The 25,127-nt window shown below is 34.3% G+C and overlaps 1 protein-coding gene across 1 annotated transcript in view; it reads left to right on the forward strand.

The window, feature by feature from the left end:
• Positions 1-1,225: 1,225 nt before the first annotated feature.
• The window catches only part of LOC129002124 (uncharacterized), a 117,692-nt gene continuing 93,790 nt past the window's right edge, over positions 1,226-25,127 (forward strand). Inside the window, exon 1 of the mRNA XM_054429711.1 lies at positions 1,226-1,337. Coding sequence (XP_054285686.1) covers positions 1,287-1,337 — 51 coding nt within the window. The 5' untranslated portion in view covers positions 1,226-1,286. The remainder of the gene's footprint in view (positions 1,338-25,127) is intronic.

Here is a 25,127-nt window from a genome sequence, read left to right on the forward strand (position 1 = left end):
ATAAGCAATCTTATGTATTGAAATTATTTATTGGTTGATTTAATCGGTTGTGGCTTATTGTTGCATTATTTTCAATATTTTGAGATTATGAAGGTGTAATGTGCAGGAACACAATCGTAATAGAAACACATAATCGTGTAAATAGACGAAATAGTCGAATCACTTTCTAAACAGATGCTTACTTGCGTTGGAAAATTAAAAACAAGTTATCATTATTATTATCATATTATTATAGTTTATAGTCGTATTATTATAGTTATCATATTATTATTATCATTTTCTAACTTAATTTGTTAACTAATATGGCATTAAAGCAAAAATTTAGTTCATCACTCGGGAAAATAGTATATTTCATCACTAGAGCGTAAAGTGACTCTTTCCGACTCGTGCTCATTTTTTACGACCGAGGTCAGAAAATGCGCGAGGGTTGAAAAGGCAATTTTTGCCCGTGTATTTTTCGTCATATTGCATCAATAATTAGCAAACTAAGCTAGAAAATAGAAATACTTTTCATGCAAAGATAACCTTCCAAAACGGCTTCCAGCTTGTTTTCAATTCTGTTGATGTTAATAAGTAGTTGTTTGGTAAGTGATTAGTAAGTGAATCTATTACGATTGTGTTACTGTACATGTTACCACAGACTATAGAATATGTAATGTTTACTCTATAGTTTGTGATTATAACATAGATATATAGAACTACTGACAAGAATTCAACAATAGCTAAAACTTTACCTCATAAATCAATCTATAAATCATTTCGATCCACGTGATTGCTACAATCAAAATTAAAAACTGTGTAAAACGGCTTATTTTTACTCCCTAGGGACTAAAAAGACGTTTAACTCCCTAGGCAGTAAAAATGCAGCTTTAGACCTGCAACGCACGTATAAAGAATTCCTGTGTTTTTGCTGCAGTATGACAACAAATTTATTTTCAATCCTCGCTCATTTTTTCAGTAAAAATTAAGCTCGGGTCGAAAATGGTCACTTTACGCCCTAGTGATAAAATATACTATTTCTACTTCCTTACTGTTTAAGATGTATTTCATGTAACGATACATGTGAACACTTTAACCTTAACTAACTTAACTAGGCTGTTTTCTGTCTATTTTTATGGGGATATTTACGTTTGTTGTGTTGGCAGCTATGTGTGTTCGAGGGAAGTTTGTCGTTATTCGGTTGGTACCACTGCTGCAGCCCAGTTTATCATCAGTCAGTCGTGTGCGAGCAGAGGCAGCGGTAAGATGTGTGGACGCGGGAGCCAGCGTCGAGTTATAGTGGTATTATGCTTCCTCTCCTACCAGTAGCACTGGCCGTCATCATACTAGCTGGAAAAGTAAGTGTCAGCTGATAATTTGACTGCAATTTCAATTCAATTTGCTACAATTAGAGTAGTCATACGTATTTCTTTGTTCTCAAAGTATGGTAGACCCTGGGATTTTTCTGCAAGTAAACTGTAGTATCATGTTATTGTATATAGTATTACCTATTACATTATTGTATTGTATAGTACCAAGATATTAGTATTATGTATAGTACAGTAACGATTGTAATTAAATTATGTCAAAATTTTCAAATCAAATTCAAATTTTCAAAATTATGTGCAATAAACATGTACACTATATGGTCATTGTTATAATACTGATTAACTTACATATTTAGGGGTTACATTATTTATTGTTGAAGGGTAACAAAATATTTTAATTATTTAAATTTGTTAAGATTTTATAGAAATAACAGTTCATCAAAACTTACTAGTAATACATTTGAGGAGATTCTTTTTTAGTGGTACATATATTATATTATATATTAAAGTTTGCTTGAATATACAATTACAAACTTTCTAAAATAACATTGATGTATGTTAAACACACATTTATTTATTTCAACAATCTTAGTAAAGCCTTAGAGCCTTCGTTGAAAGCTCATTATTCATTAACCTAATAACCATACTGTGTATCATTTTCAAACGTTAAAGTGTTAATGCAACATTTAATTTAACCAATACAAGATAACTACTGTACTACGATGTTATTTTCAATTTTCAACAGCTATAGCCTATTACTTATCATTAACTAGCTGTCTCTCTTCCTGGTTTGCAGTGGCATAGTTTATGTTTCTCGTCATCACAAAATCCAAATTGGACTACATCATTTTCCTTTTAATATCAACTGACCATACTATGATAACATGAAGACTACGAGAGTCGGATTGATTTGTTCTTAGGTTAATGGGGGTGATATTTTCATGATACTGTAGTGGTTACATTAAATGCAGTTGTAAAAAGCAGTTTTTGAGAAGGACTTTGATGGAAAAGCATATAAATACTTTTTACCTAAGAAATTGTGAATATTTTATTAGGATTTAGCGTCGATTAATGAATAGCTACCATATTTACTTTTCTTGGTTATACAATTTTTTCAAATCAATTATTTTATTTTCTGTGTAATGGACATTAAGACCTCATTTCAATACTTAAAACAATATTCAATTTTGATCTGTTATAAATATTCTGTGTATTAGGGCCTAACTCTGCTCAAATTGTATGAAAAATAATAATTTCAATTTATATTGCTTATGGCTGTTTGTGAGAATATAGAACTTTCTGGAAACAGAAGTAGATCATGTAAAATAGATTAGACTTTATTTGTAGAATCTCCTTTTAGCCGACCAATTAGATCATATGGCGAATACACGGGGTGTATAAGCAAGCAAATGCCCTATAAGCAAACAAGCATTGTGCGAGTACAGTTGTTTAAGTTTGCTTAATTTAGCTTCTTGGGTAAGTTTGTTTTATAATTTGATAATAAGAGTACGTAATGTGATAATACAACTGCTTCATCTGCTCAATTGCAGGTTATTTTTATTTAAAACTAGCTGTACCCCCGGGCTTCGCCCCATTTAACTTCATAAGTATTCGCATGGCTCATTCACGTCCTGGTTGAAGTTCGTTCGCTACGCTCACTTGCCTTCAGGTTAGCTCGTTCGCTACGCTCACTCACCTTTTGGTTGGAAATTAGCTGTTGTCATAAATATAAAAAAATAATAGTGCTGCACCCTGTTGGTAATCCTTGTAACTTTTATGCTATTGAACATCATAGAACAGAACCAACTTGTTTAAAATTGAAACAGCTGTTAAGATTCATTAATTCCTTTTAAATATGAAAAATCATAAGATTAACATGGGGAACTACAGAGCCACTGGGGCGGAGCCCGAAAGGGTTGTTGAGATAAGAATATGCTTTAATGTTAATCGGGAATGTGAGCTATCATCATGCCAAATTTCAGCCCAATCCGTCCAGTAGTTTATGCGTGATTGAGCAACACACACACAAACATACACACAAACTCACAAACTTTTAGATTTATAATATTAGTAAGATTCTAGCATTATAATATTATTGTATTTTTAGGGCTCATGTTTAATTTATAGAATCCTAATGAAGAACTAGATAATAAAAATCAAAACAAGAGAAAGAAAAATTTTCGGCTGAATACTTAAAGTAATTTAGCATACTAAAAAGTGAAGAGGGAGCTTTATTTAGCCTATAAATGAAAATAAGCAAATAAGTCAAATAGATTACTTACGATTTCGCAAATTGAATCAATCATATTTGTCTAATAGTCAAAACATTCATTTTTCCCACACTACAATCAAAATATATCCATTAATAAGCAAACTACAACATTTTTACTTTTTCTCCAAAACAATAACTTAAGAATTAAAATTTACAGTTTTCGTTCTATTTTCTCCGTAATATCGTATAAACAACGTTTCAATATACAAGGCTGTTGTTAAAACCTCCATAACATAACACCCTCTTCCTTTTACCCGATCTTACTGGCTCGCGAACTGATTCAAGTTTATCCAAGCCTGTAGGCTATACTCATTCCAATTTTCATCACAATCGGACGAAAATTATAGGAGTTATCGTGTTCACGTACACACATATACATGTATATATATATTTTTAAGAATGGTGTTTTTGGCCTCTGAGGACATCAAAACTAAAATGTAACGTCTAGTTCTTACAGTATCACCTACGACAATAGCTCATACCCGACAAGAAAAAATCACAATACTTGAAAATACTCATGGTATCCTGGTCCTTTCAAGCAGCTACAAGGTAATTTTGTGACAAAACGTAGGGCGTTTCCAAGACGAAGCTCTCTTGACGTATACCGTCGTATAGTCGTCAGAAGGGTTCATGTTGATCTAGTATCTCTATCAGAGTGCCCCAGTAAGATATCAGTCCTACATGTTGCATTATTCACTCCCGATCAGCCTTTGCTGACCCCACCTCTTTGTGATGATAATACCGGGAAACTTGTCCAGAATTTCCCTTCAACCACTCAAGTCCCTTTATATCAACATCTGGGGGATTTTCTTCGTCACATTCCCTGTTTATGATTTACATCTGCAGATCTACATCTAGGACTCATAGTTTTGACGTTCCTCGTTTTATATTTTGATCAAAAGTAATGTAAACCCTTTCTATCTTTATTGTGTAATTTTTAATTCTAAAGCAAGATTAGGTGATACGATTTCTAAAAGTGTTATACTAATGAAATGTACGCAAGTCATCCTATGGTTAGCAAATTAAAATAATTGCTCTCGATTTTGTTAAGGGGGATTTTTTTTGTTAAATTAGACTAACCCACAGCTATTAAAATTCAATATAATGTTTGGCCCTACCAGACGTGATGATGTGAAACGTGGCCCTACCACGTTTAAACCAGTGATGTGTGGTTTAAAAGTGTTCAAAACTTGTCATGAGGCATAAAGAATAATGCAATATATTTTACCTTTCATATATTTAAGGTTATCAAAGGTTTAACATTAGGGTTTCAGGATAAGGTTATTAAATTACAATTCACGCTTAAAATAGCCTAGTTATTAAGAAAGGTGGTCTGTAACACTAGACTTTTAAAGCTTCCTATAAACGTAAAATCAAAGACTATGAGCGAAATCCTAAATAAAGCTACCGTTGTATTTGTCATTTACCTGTGCGCTAGACCATAAGCGTTAGTTACATCTCAATCACAACCCCCAATTTTCAAAGAAAACCAACATAATTTATTAAATATATAGGTTGGAAATAAATCAAGTTTTCAACAAGGCAGCATAGTGATGTAATGCTGGATTCCATTTTTTATTGAATACAAAATTATAAATCATAAAAAAGTAAATACGCTGATAGTAAAAGTTATATATTAGGACAGACGAACCAATATTTCAGTGTTTCGTCATAAATTTGTCTGTGGTGGTAAGTTGACTTAAATCAAGGAAAAATTGCTGTAAATCGTTGCCTTTGGGTTTCGTAATGCTCCTATTTTTTTGGAATTAGTTCCTAGATCTTTAAACGTCGTGGAAACTTGTTTTAACCAACCTCGATAAAAACCCCTGCAATAAGGCCTCAAATAACGTTGCCTTTCTGCCTAAGCAATGCTAGATCGCTAGTGGGATTTGAGATAGGTTTCTTCAGTTTAATTTTCACACAGTCATAAAAACCCCGAACGTAAAGCAAATTCAATCAGAGGTGTAGGGATAACCGCTAGGAGATTCAATCAGCTTCTAGAGCTTAGGTGAGGACGGATATTGGGTATTGAAAGTGGAGACGTCCTGGAACTACCTTCCTTCTGTGAAAGCCATACAAGTTGGTTAAAAGAAGTAACTTTTTAGTGTGAAAGTTGTGTTTCACTTAGCTAAACTTGAAACATGTTTGCAAAACTACTGATTCGATATTTGTTTGAGGGTTTTATTTATACACCAAAACAAAAAAAGGAGGATGTTTTTGTTTCTTCCATAAATTCTATTAGTGTAACCAAGTCTGGGCCAAGTCTTTTGAAAAACCTTAAACCATTATTAACAAACACAAATTCCTAGAGATATTTGAGGGTGTTTGTGTGTTTGATAAAGATTCGCTTGTTTTGAATCTTCATCATTTATAAATGTGTTTGTGAATGTTTATAAATTTTTGTAACCATTCATGAATGGGTGTTTCTTTGTTCTCTTGGATAAAAGTATACGATGGTTCTACTTTCAAATAAATGCATTTGCCGTATTCTAAATAAACATAAATAATTTGTATTTACAAGTAACTTCTACAGGAAAAGAAACGTGAGCTTACAGGGAGGGTGAAGGGCTTTGACAAAGTTAGGAATAATTTTGAAAAGATTTACATAACAAGGCTGGCTGCATACGTAATCTTGTGAACTTACTATCTACGAGAATGATACTGTACACTGTATGTAAGAAAATTTAAATACCCCCTCAAAATCTACAAAGTAAGCGAATTGCCATTTACAAGATTGGATTTTCGCTTGTAAATTATCTTGTCAGATGTATTTTCAAATTTAATAACATTGATTTTAATCCGTACTTAGGTTTGTGTTGTTCAGGCTACCGACTACAACTCTGGTCTGGTTTTGATTTTAATTTAGTATGACTAAACCAAGTGATTTGGAAATTTAGATTTTTAATGGTGATTCTCCTTTGAAACTACAAAAGTAACGGAAATTCAGATTTAAAAAAAAAATTGCGCTAATGATAATGATAAAACTTTTGTATGTTACGTATAAGTCTTTTAATTGTATACTGAATTATCTAACCCCAAATTCTGTAAGTATTACGGTTCAAAAGATTGAAATTGTTTTAATTTACCGTAAAATAACATAGCTATTCCCACCACTTACTCATAAAAAGTATGTGCCAGTTTGCTGAAGCCGTTTATTCAGCATCATTATTTCATCACGAAACTATTTTTAATATGTTTAAAGAACGATTTGTTGCAACTAGCTTGTTTATTGCTGACATTGTTTTAACAAAATCATTGTTCTAATGCTGTTTTAGCACTGATCTTAGTTCGGGTTGGTATACCCATTATAGTGATGTTGCAGTGGTTATTCTATCCTTGACTGTGTTTCCATTATAAAAACTCCATCGTTAGTAAGTGGAAAACTCTTTAAAAAAACATATGTTTTTCTTTAGTGTGAATCATTCTAAAATTCTAAAGGTGATGACCGTCGAGATTGTACCTAGCAATTGCAAATTCCATCATAAAACTTGATGAGATGGGATTTTCAGACGTAATTTTATCCTTATATGTTATAGTAGCAATATCCTATTGATTCCAATATCATTGACTCTATGTCCCTTTAACTTTATTTCTCTTCTTCCTGACCTTATGACCCCCTTTTCTTGTCTCCAACTTAACAGAGCAATCCTGAGTGTTTTGATTAAACGGTATTCGGTTATAAGCTAAACATTTCATTAGGAGATTCGTTTTAGTGTAATCTGCAAAGATATTCAATCATTTATACTAATATATATTTTAGTTGCTGGTTACAATATCCCAAAAAGTGTTAAAATAGATAATATAAAACACAATTCCTGAAGACTTCATTCAGCTTCGTTTAAAATATTTGCAAATCTTCACAAGCATTTGCAGTGATTTAATTCTGTGAAATGATTACTAAATTCAAAAACGTAAAAATAAAAAAATCCATTTTTAAATTTGTTACAGAAACTCATTGAATACGAGCATACCCCACTTTCCAGTGAAAATTAATTTTACCTGAAAAGGTATGGATTTCAATTGTTTCTAAAACCCACACTTGTTTTTCCTAATTAGCTATATGAACAAAGATTTAAAAAAATTTGCATTTGACTTTTACTTCCAAAATAATTATAAACACATTTTGCGAATGGTGTCACTGTAACTTTAAATTAATTTTGTAATCAAAACATGCCTAGATTTAGTAAGTAATATAAAATATTCTGGAATTCATGGCAAATTATAAACTACTTAAGCACGTTTAGGCTTGCATTTTCACGTACAGTCGGATGACGCAAGCCAAGCTTGTATTTCTGTATTGCAGCAGAGTACAGCGTAGTATTGATTGTTTACTTGACATATTGCCAAGATCTCGTCCTCTGCCACAATACAGTAAGGGAATTGTATTGTCTCCGTGGAATCATCAGTTATGCGCCAATTGCTTCGGATATTTTATTTATGCCAATAGACTTTCTATCGAAGGAAAGTTTATATTTTTTGTAGCTTTGGATCACGGACTGAATTGACATCGACTTTAATACTTTAGCGGAATAAAAATTAAACTACAAAAATTCCAATATTGTCGTTTTATTATACATTTTACTATTAATTATATAAATATATGTTTCGAACGGTTTTCTTCTGTTTAGTGGATGTAGTTTTGTACCTCAACAATTCAATGTTTCCTGAGAACATTTAAAATTGTATTTGGATCAATCAATTTCTACCCTTCTAATATTACTTCGACAAAGTAGAAGAATCGTAAAATGGTGTCATCCTTATGAACCACCATACATGTAGGCCTTATATCTCAATACAAACGAAACTTGCAATTCTGGAAACAGATTTTTAACATGGAAAATTGAGTCTTCTTAAAATTAAGTAATCTTTGCCATATTTTCAAAAAAAAAAATTGCTCTTGTGTGAAAGAAATTTGGAAAAAGTTTACGTCCCATTTGATGACTAATGCAGAGCTCAATTGTAACAAGTAGGGCCTACACATATAATTAAAACGAATCCTTAATTTTGTACGTCAATTTTCACGTCCTAGGACGCTATACCCCTGAGTAAACTTCTATAACGTAGTTTTTTATCAAACCTAGTTGACAGGTTACGTTTAATCTATGTATTTTATACTTCAATTGACAATACTGAGATGTATTGGATTGAAGGAAATAAAATTACGAACTAAAGGCTGATATCTCAATAAAATACCCCCTGACAGGCTAAAGTAGCTTCCTAAAGAAAGGTGAAGTAAGGATTGGTTTTGCCCCGAAGGAAGGCTATTGCTGTATAACATGAAGGTAATCAGAGATATGTTTTGTTGAAAGGGTTGACAGGGCTCGTTGAAACTGTTCTTCACATAGATGACATGTCGTATTGATGGGCTATGTGAATTGTCTGTGAAAACCTTTTATAAAATATGTATTAGTTGGCGTTGGCACGATATACGGTAGTTATTGTACCGTGCTTTCTTGCTGCTTTCATGGCAATTAATACCTACTTGGGGTAAACAACGTTTAATTTTTTCCAACATCAATCAATATACTGTAATATACTGTAATATGAATGATCATTGAATATTTTAAATCGTACTGTGAGACGTTGTCACCAATGCTAAAAATCGTATAGTTTCTTCGTAGTATTACCAAACGGCTGTTTCATTATAAAAAAATAAACTATTAACACACTTTTAACAAAACAAGTTCAATATATTTTAGCATAAACCGTCTTAGAACAAAACAAAACAATTTAATTTTTTCCCCCTGAGGAAGGCTCATGCCGAAATATATTAAACTTTTTTTTATAAAGTGTGTTGATAGAAAACGGATGGTAAAATTTGTAGGAGAAGAACAAAACGCTACATACAGTTCTAAATTAATATTTTAAAGTATATTTCGTAATGACCAACTATACTAAAATTCAGTAAAAGTGTAATCTTATAACGATAAACAACGCACACATTTTCTGGTGAATATTAATTAATCTGTCATTAAAGTTTATGATGACGTAACATCGTGCAATATTTATTTCATACCAGTTCCCTTAGAGGTCCAAATAATCTATGAGTTATTAAACCAATGTTTTTTTTATATTTATCAGATTCAGAGGCAGTTCAATGGTAATTTGCAAAAATATTTACATGTAAAGACAGGAATTCCACAGGGCTCAGTTTTTGGAACAAACATGTTCATTATTCATGCCATCTATTTGTCCGCAGCCCTAAGCAATGTTTGTGTATTATCCTATATGTATGCTGATGATGTGGCGATCCAAATCAGTTGCACAAACTTAAATTTGGCTATTCGGATGTTGATGCATTACTTCCAGTCATAGAAGACTGGGCTGCCAAAAATGTTCTGTCTAATCAAGATGAAAACTAAAATGAAACTCGAACTTAAAAAAGTACTTATATTTAAAAAAATTTCGGAGATTTGTGTCTATAAGGTACGGGTGAGCTATGATTTTATGAGCTATTTGTCGCTTGACTCTAAATTTAATTTACTATTTAAAAAGTGTTCAACTTAGAAGTAGCACTATTCCACCAAGCTATTACATTATGTAACCCAAGTAGATTATATAATTCGTCGCAATATGATTACTCTTCCAAAGGTTGGTATTTCAAGTAATTACTAGTTTGTCATTAATATTTTAACACGTTTAAATAAATCGTATTAGCAGCGTTTAGAGAGAAGATATATTTAAGCCTATTACTGCAAACTAGTTTGCAACTTTCTATGCATTGCATTTGGATTACCTGGAAGAGATATGGAAATGTGATAGCGATATTGGAACATATCTTTGAAATCGTTTCCTTGAATCAAGCATGACACTTCATATTTCATCACTATACATTCACCGATGAAATCGTTCTATTTGTTTAGTAATTCATATTTTTTTCTATTTCGACTTATTTTATACTAAATTATGATGAAGGGTTTTAACTACTTACCTATGAGTAACACATTTTTACCAAAAAAATACAGTTTAAGATTTTCTTTGTGAAGGCAATGACGCTTTATTATTTTGCATAACTGAATGAAAAATATATTTTCCAAAATTAAATCATTTATTTTTAAATACTGAGTACAGTGTGATGTAGCGAAAATGTTATATTAAAAACCCGTATCTAAAACCCCCTCTATCATGTTATATTAAATGCAAGAATAATGCATTACCATTTTAGTCTAGACTAGCTATTGTTGGTACGGTTGGAGTTGCAGGGAAATATTTGATCAAAAATTTTTATGTTAACTCTATTAAGGCTCTCAACCTATGTACTAGATACTAGGATTCAAGCCTAACCAACCACCAATGAACGACCTATCAAAATATAGAAATATCGTGACCGGTTAGTTTATAATCTTGACAAATATTTAAAGATGAAGTATCTTAATCGAAAAAAAAACTTTTTCTCTTATAAGATCTTTCTCAAAGGCTACACAAAGTATGTAGGTACCACATAACAAATTAAAATTTAAAAAAATCCATTTTAATTTCAGTATGATTTTAAAAAATAACATAATTTTCATCCCTGTATAGCTATTAAAACTTGTAACAATTTAAGCAAAAAATGTATACGCCAAATCAGTACTACTACCTTAAAAAGCCCTTCGTATAAGATATTGAAACTGTTTTGAAAGTAGGCCAAAGGAGTTATTGTTTGGTCTGCATTCTAAGCAATAAATACCGGCTTGTAGATGTAGAGCCTAGTAATGAGGTGAAAAGGTATGTACTTTATTTATTGGCCTACTCTTTTCCCCCTTGACTTTGTTAGATAACTTTTTTGTTATTGTGGCAATTTATGTTTATTAATTATTCTTAACATAATTTAATAGGGTGTTCCCAATAAAACCCACAAAAACACTTTGTTTAGTCATGGATGAGGATTATAATGCATTATATTTTATAAAACAGTCCGAATACAAAATTAGCTAGTTAATTTTAAAAGAATGTTATAAGAAAAGTCAAGACAAATAAATCAGGCCGGGCCTACATTTGTCTAAGGACTCTTATCCAGTAATGAGTACAATTAGTCCGTAGGAGCGCTCAGCCCTCGGAGAATGCTGCCGGCTGAATTCCTAGCGTTTTTATCTTGCACCTCTCATATTAATAAAGCCCGAGCTTCTTGTTTCGTTTACTACTATTACTATATCTGTGTTTCCTTAGGGTTAAATTTTTCTTTACTAAAAGTTTTATATAACGAAGTGAGGTTAACTAGTAGTATATTTTGGGATGATTTAGCCCACAGCTTTAAAACTATTAGTGTTTAATTAATGTTTTATTTGTTTTCCTTAAATAATATAGAAAGATTTCTATAACAAAGGCAGCTTGTTTAGAGATGGTTTCGTGATTTACAATGTTTTGGGATTTTTTTAAATATAACTAACAAGCCTATTTTATTACAGTATATTACTAACTAGGCCTACTGTTCTTTACCCCAATTTGATTTGACCTTCGGTTAATTTCTATTACAGTATTGCAAAGTTATATTATTGGCTTTAGATACAACAGACTCGTCGTTTTATGGTAAAATCTAGAATATGTTTTGCCAACTGTTGAATGCACTCGTATCAACTAAAACGTATTCTCTAATTGAATGATGAATCCTCCTTTTCCTCTGTGCATTTTACTCTTTTTCGACAATATCAGAGAACAAGATCCTGTTAGTGTTCATTTGGTTATAACAGTTTAGGAATAGTAAATTACCAAAAAATATAGTTAAAATTATAACAAACTCTGAATATACTGAAAAAATCTACCTGAAACCTACCTAACTGAACCTTAAGAATAATAAATACAATAAATGATCATCTATGTTGGATACATAGTCACACTCTAAATTCCATTATTTAATTTAAAACCATTAATAGATTAGGCTGATTCCAGACACTGTTAATTTCGGAATTTTCTTTTTCTAACTGATTTCTAAGTGAACGAAATACCAATACCAAACTACTTCCCAGAAAAATTTCAATTTCAGTTATTTTGATTGAAGTTTTGAAAAAAAAAACATTTTTGTGTAAATTTTATATTTTTATGTTCCAAACACTAATCAGACAAAATAGAAATGACATGAATGAAATGAAATTGAGATGTATGAATAGCTTATATATAAAATGTGTATTTCCAATCTTTTTTGTGAAATTTCAAACAATTACATTATTGGTGTTTAAAAACTACTTACACTGTCTATAATATTCGGTGATATTTGTGCAGTAGTCTTTGCTTTCTGAGTTGAACAATCAATTACGAACACCTCCAGTTGCTTTTCCTTTGATGAGACGACTGCAATCTGCAATTAATTATGCCTTATTTTACTTATGATGTTACGTTTCAGAAACAATAACTAACTTTACGTATATGTCCCTAATATTTCCCTTTAAATAATGCTATTATATCGGATTACTACAACGTTAAAAGAACCGCACATAGAAATAATACAGCGACTAACCTGTAGTGATAACGAAGAACTGAGACCGGTTCAGAGACACCAGCTGTGACGTCATTGTGTTGGCAGTGCAGCCACACACACAAACTAAATAGCACTACTTTCTGCTAGTGCATATAACTTTAAAATATATCACACTCGCCACAACTAAAAATTGGTGGTTCTTCACTTGACCAAATAAAAATTAAAAACCTGGTAGGCCAACTCAACAGTACTTTTATATAACTTGGCCTAATAATTATTGTAACTCAAAAATCAATTGCTTCATAAAATAAACTAAAAATTCTTCTGCGCCTTACTTTTGCTAAGGCCTACAAATCAAGCCGCGCAGGCTTCCTCACAGTCCTGTCAGAACGTCTTAGTTGTGGCGGACTGCACTGCACAACGGGAGGCTGAAGTTCTGCCACTGGTGGTTCGTCTGACGTGGGCTTCTTCTGCGGCGATCGTTTCTCCGGAGAGGCTGGTGTTTCATTTACATTCCTCTTGTTAAATAGTTTTGTTATAGTATAATATTTTAAGCTGAATGAATATTTAGTATGCAATGGAACAATGATTCAGTCTAATTTAATAATAATTTGGTCAGCTGTTTTATTGGTGTTAAAAATAAATGTAATAAAAAAGAACAGAAATTTTATTCATCAGATTTTATTAAAATTACCTAACATTTGGTGCCGAAACCCGTCGAATCATGTCAAATAAAGAACCATTATCTCGTATGACTACAAGATCCTGTACAAAAAGAGAAGAGAAAAAGGACAGTGAAGTTGAAAAAGTTGGCCTTGATGAATCTCCAAAAAGTGCACTATCCTTTCCTTCCTCTGATAGAAGTTCCAATAAAAGTAAAAGTAGCAGCAGGAGGAACAGAGAAGTCGCTGATGTTATGAATGAACTCATTAAGTTTCAGGAAGAGGAAACAGCTATCACAATAGCACGTGCAGAAGCTAATGCAGAAGCAAAAAGAGAAGAAGCTAGAGTAAAGGAAGAAGCTAAAAGAAAGGAGTTAGAATTGAAGAAAAGACTGATGGAAGAAAGACTATCACTAATCAATTCTAGATCGTCCTCAAGAGGTAGTAGCACTTCCAGGCGTTCTCTCGTGTCAATTGATCAACCTATACCAACGAAAGAAGCTGTTACCTTTTGGATGCAAGGTATTGAAAATGAAATGATTCCTGATGATCAAGCACAGAATTACAACACTGTGAGGGTAAGGGATGAGCCGGCTGATGACCATCTAGATGATCAGCCAAAGCCTAGGGTCAACAGGTCGGTGAGTACATCCAAAATACCTAATATGAACGCCCAAGATGAACAGTTTAGGCCTTGGGAAAATGAACCATCAAGGTATGAGCCGGCTGATGACCATCTAGATGATCAGTCAAAGCCTAGGGTCAAAAAGTCGGTGAGTACATTCAAAATTCCATATAGTAATGCCCAAGATGAACAGTTTACGCCTTGGGCAAATGAACCATCAAGGGATGAGCCGATTGATGACCATCTAGATGATCAGTCAAAGCCTAGGGTACAAAAATTGGTGACATCCGACATACCTAATGCTAACGCTCAAGATGAACAGTTTAGGCCTTGGGCAAATCAACCAGCAAGTAATTCCAAAATAAAATTGTTTCAAAAACCCCTTTCCAGACCTATTTGAGTGGTTTGGTGTAAGGCCTCGAGATGTTAAATATGAAGAGCCTCGAGATGAAAATACCTTAACAAATCAGCTCAATACGGATGGGAAAAAGACCAATGCTAGGGTTTTGTGTAATCTCCCAGATTTCAGTGGAGATCTCAGTCAATGGTTAGCTTGGATTGCTGAGTTTAAACGCTCAACTGATATTAACCTCTTCACTGATCTTGAAAATCTTCAAAAGATACAAAGAACATTGAACGGTAAAGCAAAAGAAATTGTTTCAACACTTTTGATTTACTCAGAAAACGTGCCTGAGATCATAAATGTGTTAGAGCATCGCTTTGGAAGCCAAGAGGTTGTAACTAAGAGCCTAATTAAAGAAATGTTTTTGAGATTTGAAGTAAGGCACGAAGATCAAGATGCTTTAAGATTTCTGTGGCGGGGAGAAGAAAGTGGAAGAGTAGAAGAGTGGTGCATGGCATTATTGAATTTCGGAGCTGTCTGCTCATCATCTTATTCAATTTATGTCCATCAAACCAATTCTGAGAAGAATCTGGAGAATAGTCTAAGGGAGGATTACGATACAGCTCAGAGCCTGGTTGGTACTGGCAAGTGCTGTACTGCGTTAAGTCAGCAAGTGATAAAGTGGATCTTTGGTCAAGTGACTGTGTGTGACCAGATGTCTAATGCCACCAAGATTACATACCACAACTGTAGCAGGGAGAAATGTATCACTTTGGACAGAAACCTCGCTGAACCTGGCGGAATGTTATTTGAAGATGCACCTAAAAGAGGAGGATCAGTGTTTATGAAAATTTTAGAGTTCACAGAGAGTCAGAAGGCTTCGTCCCAGCTTGAGACAGAATATGCAAACATCGACCAGAAGATCTGGACAATTCATAAGGACGCTGACAAACACTACTCCCTGAACCAAAGGCTAGAGATCAGACAAGCAGACGTAGAAATGGCGAAGACCAGGATACAATTGTTCATGAGAGTTAGTGAGTGCAAGAAAAAAGAAAAGAAGTTTTCAAAAAAGGTTAAGCAGCTGGAAGCTAAAGTAAAAGATGTAAAAAAACCAAGAGAAAAAGAATTAAAATCTGCAGAACAAGAAAATAAACTATTACAGAAAAATGCAGAGGAAAGCAGAAATAAGTGGAAGGAAAAAGAGCAGGAGTTTGTAACGTCCAGGTCAGAAATTGAAGAATTGATAAAGAGCATTGAAAACGAACAGCAAGAAATCGAAAAATGTGTGGCTACCAATGAACAACTGAATGATAAAGAGCTTGAAGAACATACCGGACAAGCAAATCAAGCTCATACAGATGTTAAGACGCTCCATAAGCAAGTAATGGATCAGAAAAATATTTTGTCAAAAGTGAACAATGAAAATACAGTAACACAGAAAGACAAAGCAGCATTAGAGAAGGAAAGTGAAATGCTGCGGAAAATGGTAGAGTTGCAGCACAAGATCACTAAACTGAAGTCAGACTCTGACAATGCTAAGAATACGCTGAATGACTTCTTGAAAGCTTACAAATCGATTGAGACGGACAGACAGTTCTTTGGTCAGCCGGACGGAAAGTACGATTTCAAGACTAGTGAACTTCATCAAGTTCAGAAGCAACTGTCTATACTCAAGGAGACGAGGAACACAGATTCAAGAGGCATGTTGTCAAAAGGTGTTTATAGAAGCCACCTATCCTGGCAAAAGTGGCAAAGTCAGGATTGTCGACGTCCAAACTAAATAAGGATATTTTCAGAAGACCTATACCAGCAAATATGTAAAACTTAATGTTTAAAATGTTGTGGCCCGGAGAAATGTTAAATAGTTTTGTTATAGTATAATATTTTAAGCTGAATGAATATTTAGTATGCAATGGAACAATGATTCAGTCTAATTTAATAATAATTTGGTCAGCTGTTTTATTGGTGTTAAAAATAAATGTAATAAAAAAGAACAGAAATTTTATTCATCAGATTTTATTAAAATTACCTAACACCTCTTATTGGGTGTTCCTGGAGTGTAGCAACTCCGGATGGGTGGAACAGTAGGCTCCTCTTCTTGAAGGGAATATTCCCGGGCTCGTAGATGGTCAGCATGACAAACCCGTGTGCGCCCCAGCGATGAAACAATGTAAGTTACTGGACTACGCTTTTGTAAAATCTTCCCTGGCACCCACGATACCTTCTCATTCCTTACTGTTCGAACCAATACCAATTCTCCTTCCTCAAAACTTCGGAACTTTCCTCGACTCCTATCCGCATACTTCTTCTGTCGATCCATCTGTCGATGTATCGTCTCTTGCAAGTTAGGCTTGAGTAAGGTTAACTTCGTCCTAGGCTTCCGATTCAGGAACATTTCAGCTGGTGTGAGCCCCGTTACAGAGCAAGGGGTGTTACGATACGAAATCAAGAAATTGTCCAACTTGTGCTGTAAGGTAATGGAACCTGTGGCACTCTCTCCCAAGACTTGTCGAAGTAGATTTTTCTTGACAATTTGAACACTGCGCTCAGCAGAACCATTGGAAGCAGGATGGTAGGGTGGTGTTAACGTAAATTTAACTCCATTCTTAGCCAAAAACTCTCTAAATTCGGAACTAGTGTAGCTTGGTTATCAGAAACTAGCTCTTCAGGTAACCCATAAGAAGCAAACAGGGTTCGAAGACGGGAAACTGTACTGGAAGTGGTAGTAGAATTCATCAAAAATACCTCGATCCACCGAGAATAAGTATCTACAAGTACAAGCATTTGTTGTCTAGAAGTAGGCTCCTCAGCAAAGTCAATATGTACACGCTGCCACCTCCTTGTGGACTTAGGCCACTGCTGCAATGGAACCTTCACAGACGAGTTCCGAGAACTCTGACAGATATGACATGATCTAACCATACTCTCAATCGCTGGTTCAAGACCAGGCCACCAAACGTAGCTTCTTGCGAGCATTTTCATTCTTACAATACCAGGATGTTGGTCATGTAACAACTGAAGCACATTGTCTCTAAGTTTATCAGGAATTACAACTCGAGAACCCCATAATACACAATTAGCCTCAATGGACAACTCATCCTTCCTCTTTAAATAAGGAGTCAACTTAGGGTCTTTTACATCTCTCCAGCCATGCCACAAAAAATCACGGACTCTAGATAAAAGTGGATCTCTGCCAGTAAATCTCGCTACATCTACAGAAGTAAGTGGATTTTCACTCACCAATTGGCAGTTGAATACCTCCAAGCATTCCTCCACATGGGCGACACAGTTAGCTTCCAATTCCAGGGATTCATCCATGGGTAGGGGTAATCTTGACAATGCATCCGCATGTGATACCTCAGATCCTTTTCGATATCGAACTTCAAAGTTGTAGGTTGATAATATCAATGCCCATCGTTGCAACCGTGCTGCGGCAAGACTAGGTATTCCTTTCTTAGAACCAAATATGGCTGTTAATGGTTGATGGTCTGTCTGCAAAATAACATTCATCCTGCCATAAATATATTTGTGGAACTTTTTTGCACCAAAAACCAATGCAAGAGCTTCTCGGTGTAATTGAGAATAATTTTTCTCACTAGAACTCAAAGACTTGGAGGCAAAGGCAATAGGCCTTTCCTCACCATCGATAATATGAGACAAAACAGCCCCAACTCCTCTAGGGCTTGCGTCACAAGTTAGCACTAACGGCTTATTAACATCATAGTGAACCAGTATGTGCGAATCACATAACCAAGTTTTACTCAACTGAAAAACATCAGAACATTGTTTAGTCCATTTCCAGGACACATCTTTCTTAATCAAATCATAAAAGCAACTCAACTTGGCAGACAGATTAGGTATGAAACGGCCATAATAATTTATTAGGCCTATGTAGGAACGCAGCTCATCTTTGTTAGTAGGCTCCGGGGCGTTCCGGATGGCATCAAGAATACCCACTTGCGGGCTAATTCCTTCCGCTGACAGGCGGTAACCCAAATACTCCACCTGGGACTGTAAAAAATTACATTTGGATTCATTAACTTTGACCCCATAGTCACTTAGACGCTGTAGTACCAGTTCCAGACGAGAGTACGCTTCTTGACGTGAAGAACCTCCTACGATGACATCGTCCAGGTATGCTACCGTACCGCTTAAACCTGACAAAATCTTGTCCATGGCAGCCTGAAACAAAGCGGGGGCCGAAGACAGTCCAAATGGCAAACGCCGGAGTCGAAACAACCCTTTGTGAGTTGTTAGCGTCAATAACTCTTGAGACGATTCCGCAACAGGCATCTGTAGGTACGCAGACTGCAAGTCCAACACTGAAAAGAACTGACATCCCGACAGTGCCGCAAATATATCATCAGGTTGAGGCAAAGGGTAATGCTCATGTTGAATTACCTGATTCAAGGTAACCTTGAAATCACCACATAACCTAACTCACTGCTGTTTAGGTATGACTACCAATGGTGTGCCCCACTCCGAACTAGTCACAGGATAGGCTACACCGTCATCCACCATCTTCTGTAACTCTTCTTCAACCTTATGGCGTAACGAAAAAGGCACTGGCCTAAATTTACAAAATTTCGGAGTCGACCCCTCTCTCAATACTATGTGAGCTTTCACATTTTTAATTTCACCTATTTTACCTTTAAATACAGACAAATATTTATTTTTCAAAAGATCAACATCTTTAGGCACTTGGACCTTGGTTAGGCTAGGTTCTGCCAAAACATCATGGTCTCGAGAACTAGGCCTAGACTGTGTACAGAGCTTATGAGTCTGGACTGCATTAGGCTTACTTGAAAAAATAGAGTTCCAGTTCAAAACTATTTTTTGCAACCAATTTCTACCTAAAAGCAACGGTGCGTTTGCTTTATCTACATCCACTACTGTCATAGGCAACATGTAGCTTGTCTGTTCATAAACCACATTAACATCTACTTGGCCTACTACCTTAACTTCATCACCAGAATAGGCACGTAATTTTACATTACTACGAGTCAATTCTAATTGAGAAAAATGTTTTTCATACACTTCAAATGGACATACTGTGATAGCAGATCCTGTATCAATCTCCATGTCTAAGTCTACATTTTCTATGGCTACTCTTACCTTGTAACAAGAGTTAGGGTCAGTTAGGCCTAGCCCAATATTGTACAAATTTAGCTCTTCACATTCCTCACTAGGGCTTTCAGACATCTGATGCACTTTATATTTACCTCCAGTAGTTTTACTACCTCTATCCTTAGCCTTGCATGCCTTTCCTAGGTGACCCACTTTTGAACATATATGACATTTATATTTATCATATGGGCAATTGTTAGCCTTATGGTCGGTCTTCAAGCACCTGTAACACTTAAAAAATTTCGTAGCACCTTCACTTTCTTTCATTTTGCCACCCCTAGGCCACGTGGTTTTCCTAACATGAAACTTGTTCACATCCTGAAAAGTTTCCTGTTTGCTGAGAAACATGTTTGTGTGCTTGTCTGCCTGTTCAAACGTGAGCGCCAACGCTAAAGTTTTATCAAAATCTTTTTCCTCCGACAATAACTTTTGCCGAATTTGTTCATTGGAAATTCCCGAGATTAACCTATCTCTTAAAGCGTCCTTTAGGAATGTTCCAAATTGACAAGAAGCCGAAAGATGTTTTATCGCAACCACAAAATCTGAGATGCTTTCACCAGACCTCTGCGAGCGGGAATTGAACAAATAACGCTCTACCACTATTAAACGTTTGGGTGAAAAATGTTGTTCCAGTACTTTAACGAGTTTATCAAAATCTAATTCGTCCACTTTTTCAGGGGAAACTACATCCCGTAACACCGCGAGCACTTTAGGACCTAACACGGTGATTAGAACAGAAACCTTGCTCGTGGCCTTGACATCATTCGCAATAAAATAATGTTTCAAACGCAACAAATATGACGAAATATCTTCTTCACTGGGATTAAATTCTCGCATTCGTCCCACACTCGACATTTTTACCGACTGCCGACTGCGCCAATATTATATCGGATTACTACAACGTTAAAAGAACCGCACATAGAAATAATACAGCGACTAACCTGTAGTGATAACGAAGAACTGAGACCGGTTCAGAGACACCAGCTGTGACGTCATTGTGTTGGCAGTGCAGCCACACACACAAACTAAATAGCACTACTAGTGCATATAACTTTAAAATATATCACAAATGCCATTCGTGATCTACAAATTCCATTATTCGTATAATTATTTAAGTAGACTACCTGCGAACAGTCGCACTTAAATAAAAATATATAAAATTAGTCTATGTATATACGTCACGGGAAAATTACTCGTCAAACATCGCTGAAATTTTTCCTCGACGTAATGTTAACAAGTAATCCACTTAAAAATCCATACCTGACAAAAAGCAAGTAATAATTTGGATTATTTTTCACTAACCTTAGGCTATGTATTTGTTGTTTGTAAAAATACAATGGATTTTGTCGACTACAATAAACGAATTGTGATTATGCTCTGTCTCCGCACTTTTAATTTGACCATACTAATAAGAATTTTCTTATTGCACGAAAAAAAAGTTTAAATACAATTACTTTTAATTCTATTAAGTTACTCTTCCTGATACTTGAATGAAGAATGCGAGTTTTTGTAATTTGCCTGTCTTAGAAACAACAGAATGTTTTGCAATCAAACTCTACTATTTAGAAGCGAAGCAATTACTTCTTTCGTCACAACTATACCCAGTTGTTACTTGTGAAGCTGTTTTTTTTTTTGTTTTTATGAAATTGGCAAGTACAATATCTCGAACGATAAATCTTCTCGTATGAGCGGCAAGATGATAGATTATACCAGAAAAGCCGGGAATATTGGTAACAGCTTAAACCAATGATTTAACGGGAGACTCCAATCCTTAAAATATCAATCGCTCAGGCTGAACCTCACTCAGTAGTGCATATAAGCAATTACAATTATAATAAACTTGTTTTTCATGTGTTTAATTTTTTTTTTTATTGATTTAATTATTTCTTACAATCTATTTTTTTATGTGTTTCTAGCTAAGATATAATTTTAAAAAAATTATTTTTTTAACACATGGACATTAAAGTAATGAGCATTTTTCTACAGAACATTATTTTCTAAACAAATTTACACTTTAAATTAAAAGATTTTGATCTTTAACTTGACTACCAAAGACTCCATTTCCAATCACATTCTTGCACACCGTTGAAATTAATAAACTAAAAATAACCAATGAAATATTTTATCACAATTTATTTTAAAATAGCGCAATACGAGTGAATAAGGAATTATTGGTACTTCTTTATTTTTATAAATATAAGGAAAATAACACATAACATATATAAGTATTCAACTTTTTATTTTGTTTTTGTTTCAATTTTCAAAACTTTTTAGAGTAAAGCTATTTGATAGCTTATATTTGCAAATACTCAAACCAAACCGAAAATTCAAATGTATTATTAAAAATAAATTGGATCCTCAACTCAAGTAAAGTTTGGAATTCAACAAATATTCTGTACATCAAAGTTTGCGCTAAAGAGCCGTAACTTCTTCAACTACAATTCACAAAGGTCATGTTCATTTACATTTACTCAGGGTAAAATCTCGTGTAAAATCTAATTAATCATCATACTAAATGAGGGGGCAAGGCCACCCCCCCCCCCACAAGGTCGCATTGTACCACATCGCTACACGACCTTCTATTGATCCATCCCCCTCTTACTCCACCCCCTCTTTGTTACGGACTGATTTCTTGTTTTCTAAGGCATTAATTGACTTTCACAGTGTGACTCTTAGTTACTGACTCATTTCTAAGTTTCAACTCCATTGAATTGTTACCGTTGCATTCTTTACCACCGCCAGAATTTTTGTTTACTGATGAATTTATTGACTGCAAATAATTGATTTACGTTTCGCAAAATCTGAAGCCTTAATTGACTAACACTATCGCTTACCTTGTCACCTACTGATTTATCATTTTCTAGATTTTCAATTGACTTTCACTATTGCACTTTTTGTTACCAACTAATTTAAGAGTTTCCAGTGCATTAAATTACCTCCACCATAGCATTCTTTGATACCAACTAATTTCTTGTTTTAAGATATTAATTCACTTGTTTTTTGCACTCTATGGTACCAATTAGTTTATTATTTTAAGATATTATTTGGCTCTCACTTTTGACTCTTTGTTACCAAATTATTCATGGGTTTTCAGTGCATTAATTGACCCCCACCATTGTACTCTTTGATACCATCAAATATCTTGTTATAAGATATTAATTGACTCTCACTCTTGCACTCTTTGTTACCAAGTGATTTATGAGTTTGCATTGCATTAATTGACCCGCAACACTGAAGCCTTTGATATAAACTAATTTATAGTTTTAAGATATTAATTGACTCCCGCCATTGCACTCTTTGTTACCAAATGAGTTCTTGTTTTATGATGTTTCCTCCACGGGACTCTTTGTTACCAAATACATTCTGACTTTTAAAGGCGTTAATTGACTTCCAACCTCCTTTCTTTAACACCTGATCTTTATCTAAATGAGTTAATTGACTTCCATTGTGTGTATCTCTAATCCAAATGATTCCTTGTTTTCTTATGAATTAATTTACTTCATTGAACTGTTTGCTGCCATCTAAATTATGTGTTTATAAGGAATCGATTGAATTCTACCTTTAGCCTCAATGTTACAATACATTGCGGTTTTAAGTCTAAACTGACTCCCGGGTACCCTACCCGAATTACTGGTATTTTTATGTTTCAAGGAGTTAATTGGCTTCATCAGTTAAACTTAATCCAAGGATGTGTGTACTGTTTATCTACAGTTATTGGTTACGGAGAAAATTCATAAAAGTAATAAATTTACAATTTCCATGTTATTCTTATGAAGATTAAGTAAACTGTTGTATTTTAATTGTTTATAGAAATATTTTGATCAAACTTGGCGAACTTATTTATTTTGTAATAAGCTATTTATATTTTACCAAAATAAATACTCCTTGTAGCAGCAAACCTAGGTAATCGTGAAACATAATGTTCTTTAATAGATTTAAGTGAAAATCGAGCTAGGCAAATGAAAATTCGCTTAATCTGCAGGTTTGCTGCTGAGGGGTATTGATTAGTCACACAATTCGAATAGTTGAACTAGATTTCCAATTTTTTCTTCAAAACCTTGTGCAAATCCGTGAATAAATAATTTAAAGTCAATAGCGAAAAGTATAATAGTAGTTAATTAAAATCTTAGAATGCACAAATAATAATAATTAACAAATTAACCATCAACAATAAGTTCAAATATTTTGCCTGCGGTAATTGCAAAAGATATTTTCCCAGGAGCGCATGATTTACAACAATCTGCCTCGCAATAGTAAATTACATCACAAAAAGTGTACAGTGTTCTATAACATGAACAATAATGAGCATGATGATTTTCCAGAAATGACAACTGAGTCTAATTGCATTTTGATCATATGCAAACTACGGAACAGAACTGAAATCAGATAATGAGATACACTCTCTGAATGAACTATATAAATAACTTTTAGTTGATCTACAATTATGTAGGCACATTACATTATGTAGGCGAAACGAAAAAGACACTCTATGGTTTTAATTTTAAAAACCTATATTTACGTCATGGATAAAAAACAAAGAATTCTTAAATAAAACTGTAAACATTCTTACTCTGACGCAATCTATTAGGTGTACATTGTAAAAATGAGACACTTCTGTAGAGTATTACAATTCGTATGGATTACACATTATGGTCATTGTTACAGTGAAAATGGGGTTGATGGGATGATGATTGCAGGATTGGTCGGGGGGGGTGGTGGGGGGTATCGATGAAATGTCACGGGGGTGTAGTTTTGAATTAATCTCCCCGAGTACAGACGTCTGTCGTGTCATTGCAATTGGAAGTAATGGATTGCACAAATATCAGCGGGACCTTTGCCAGCAAATTGTGGATGTTTTCAAAAATTATTACCTGATTTATACTTCCGATGAGATTTCACAAGATGGGTACATTTTTATTACCTTTGGCTAACCTACTTCGTTTATTTGCTCATTGGACAACGTAACATGTATTCTGAAACGTTAGGTGTTTTAGTTGCGTTTTAATTATTAGGTTTATGAAAGCCATACCATTAGAACTTAGTTTGCGATAATTCCGCTACCCTTTAGGCCTATCTTAAGTAATGTGTAAAATGGCATATACAATACTTATGAGTCAGACTATAAATTTAACATGCGTTCTTATAAGATTGTTATCTTCATAGGCAGCAAAGGACGAGTGTAAGTTAAGTTTCTGTGCTGCGTTATAGTATATATTAATGGTTTCCAATATTTATAATGTATTAAGTAGGCCTACTAACTTCTAACTTTTTCTAGCGATTACAATGTACAGCTCATACAGTGATAAACTTGACTATAAAAGAAAACGATGAAAGAATACGATTTTAGTATTACATTAAATACGCTTTTCGAAATAGAAAACTCCGTACGTTCGC

The sequence above is a fragment of the Macrosteles quadrilineatus genome, unplaced genomic scaffold (assembly GCF_028750875.1).
Source record: "Macrosteles quadrilineatus isolate MER2022 unplaced genomic scaffold, UCM_ALF_1.0 Scaffold_9__3_contigs__length_116548681, whole genome shotgun sequence".
Taxonomy (NCBI): Eukaryota; Metazoa; Arthropoda; class Insecta; order Hemiptera; family Cicadellidae; genus Macrosteles; species Macrosteles quadrilineatus.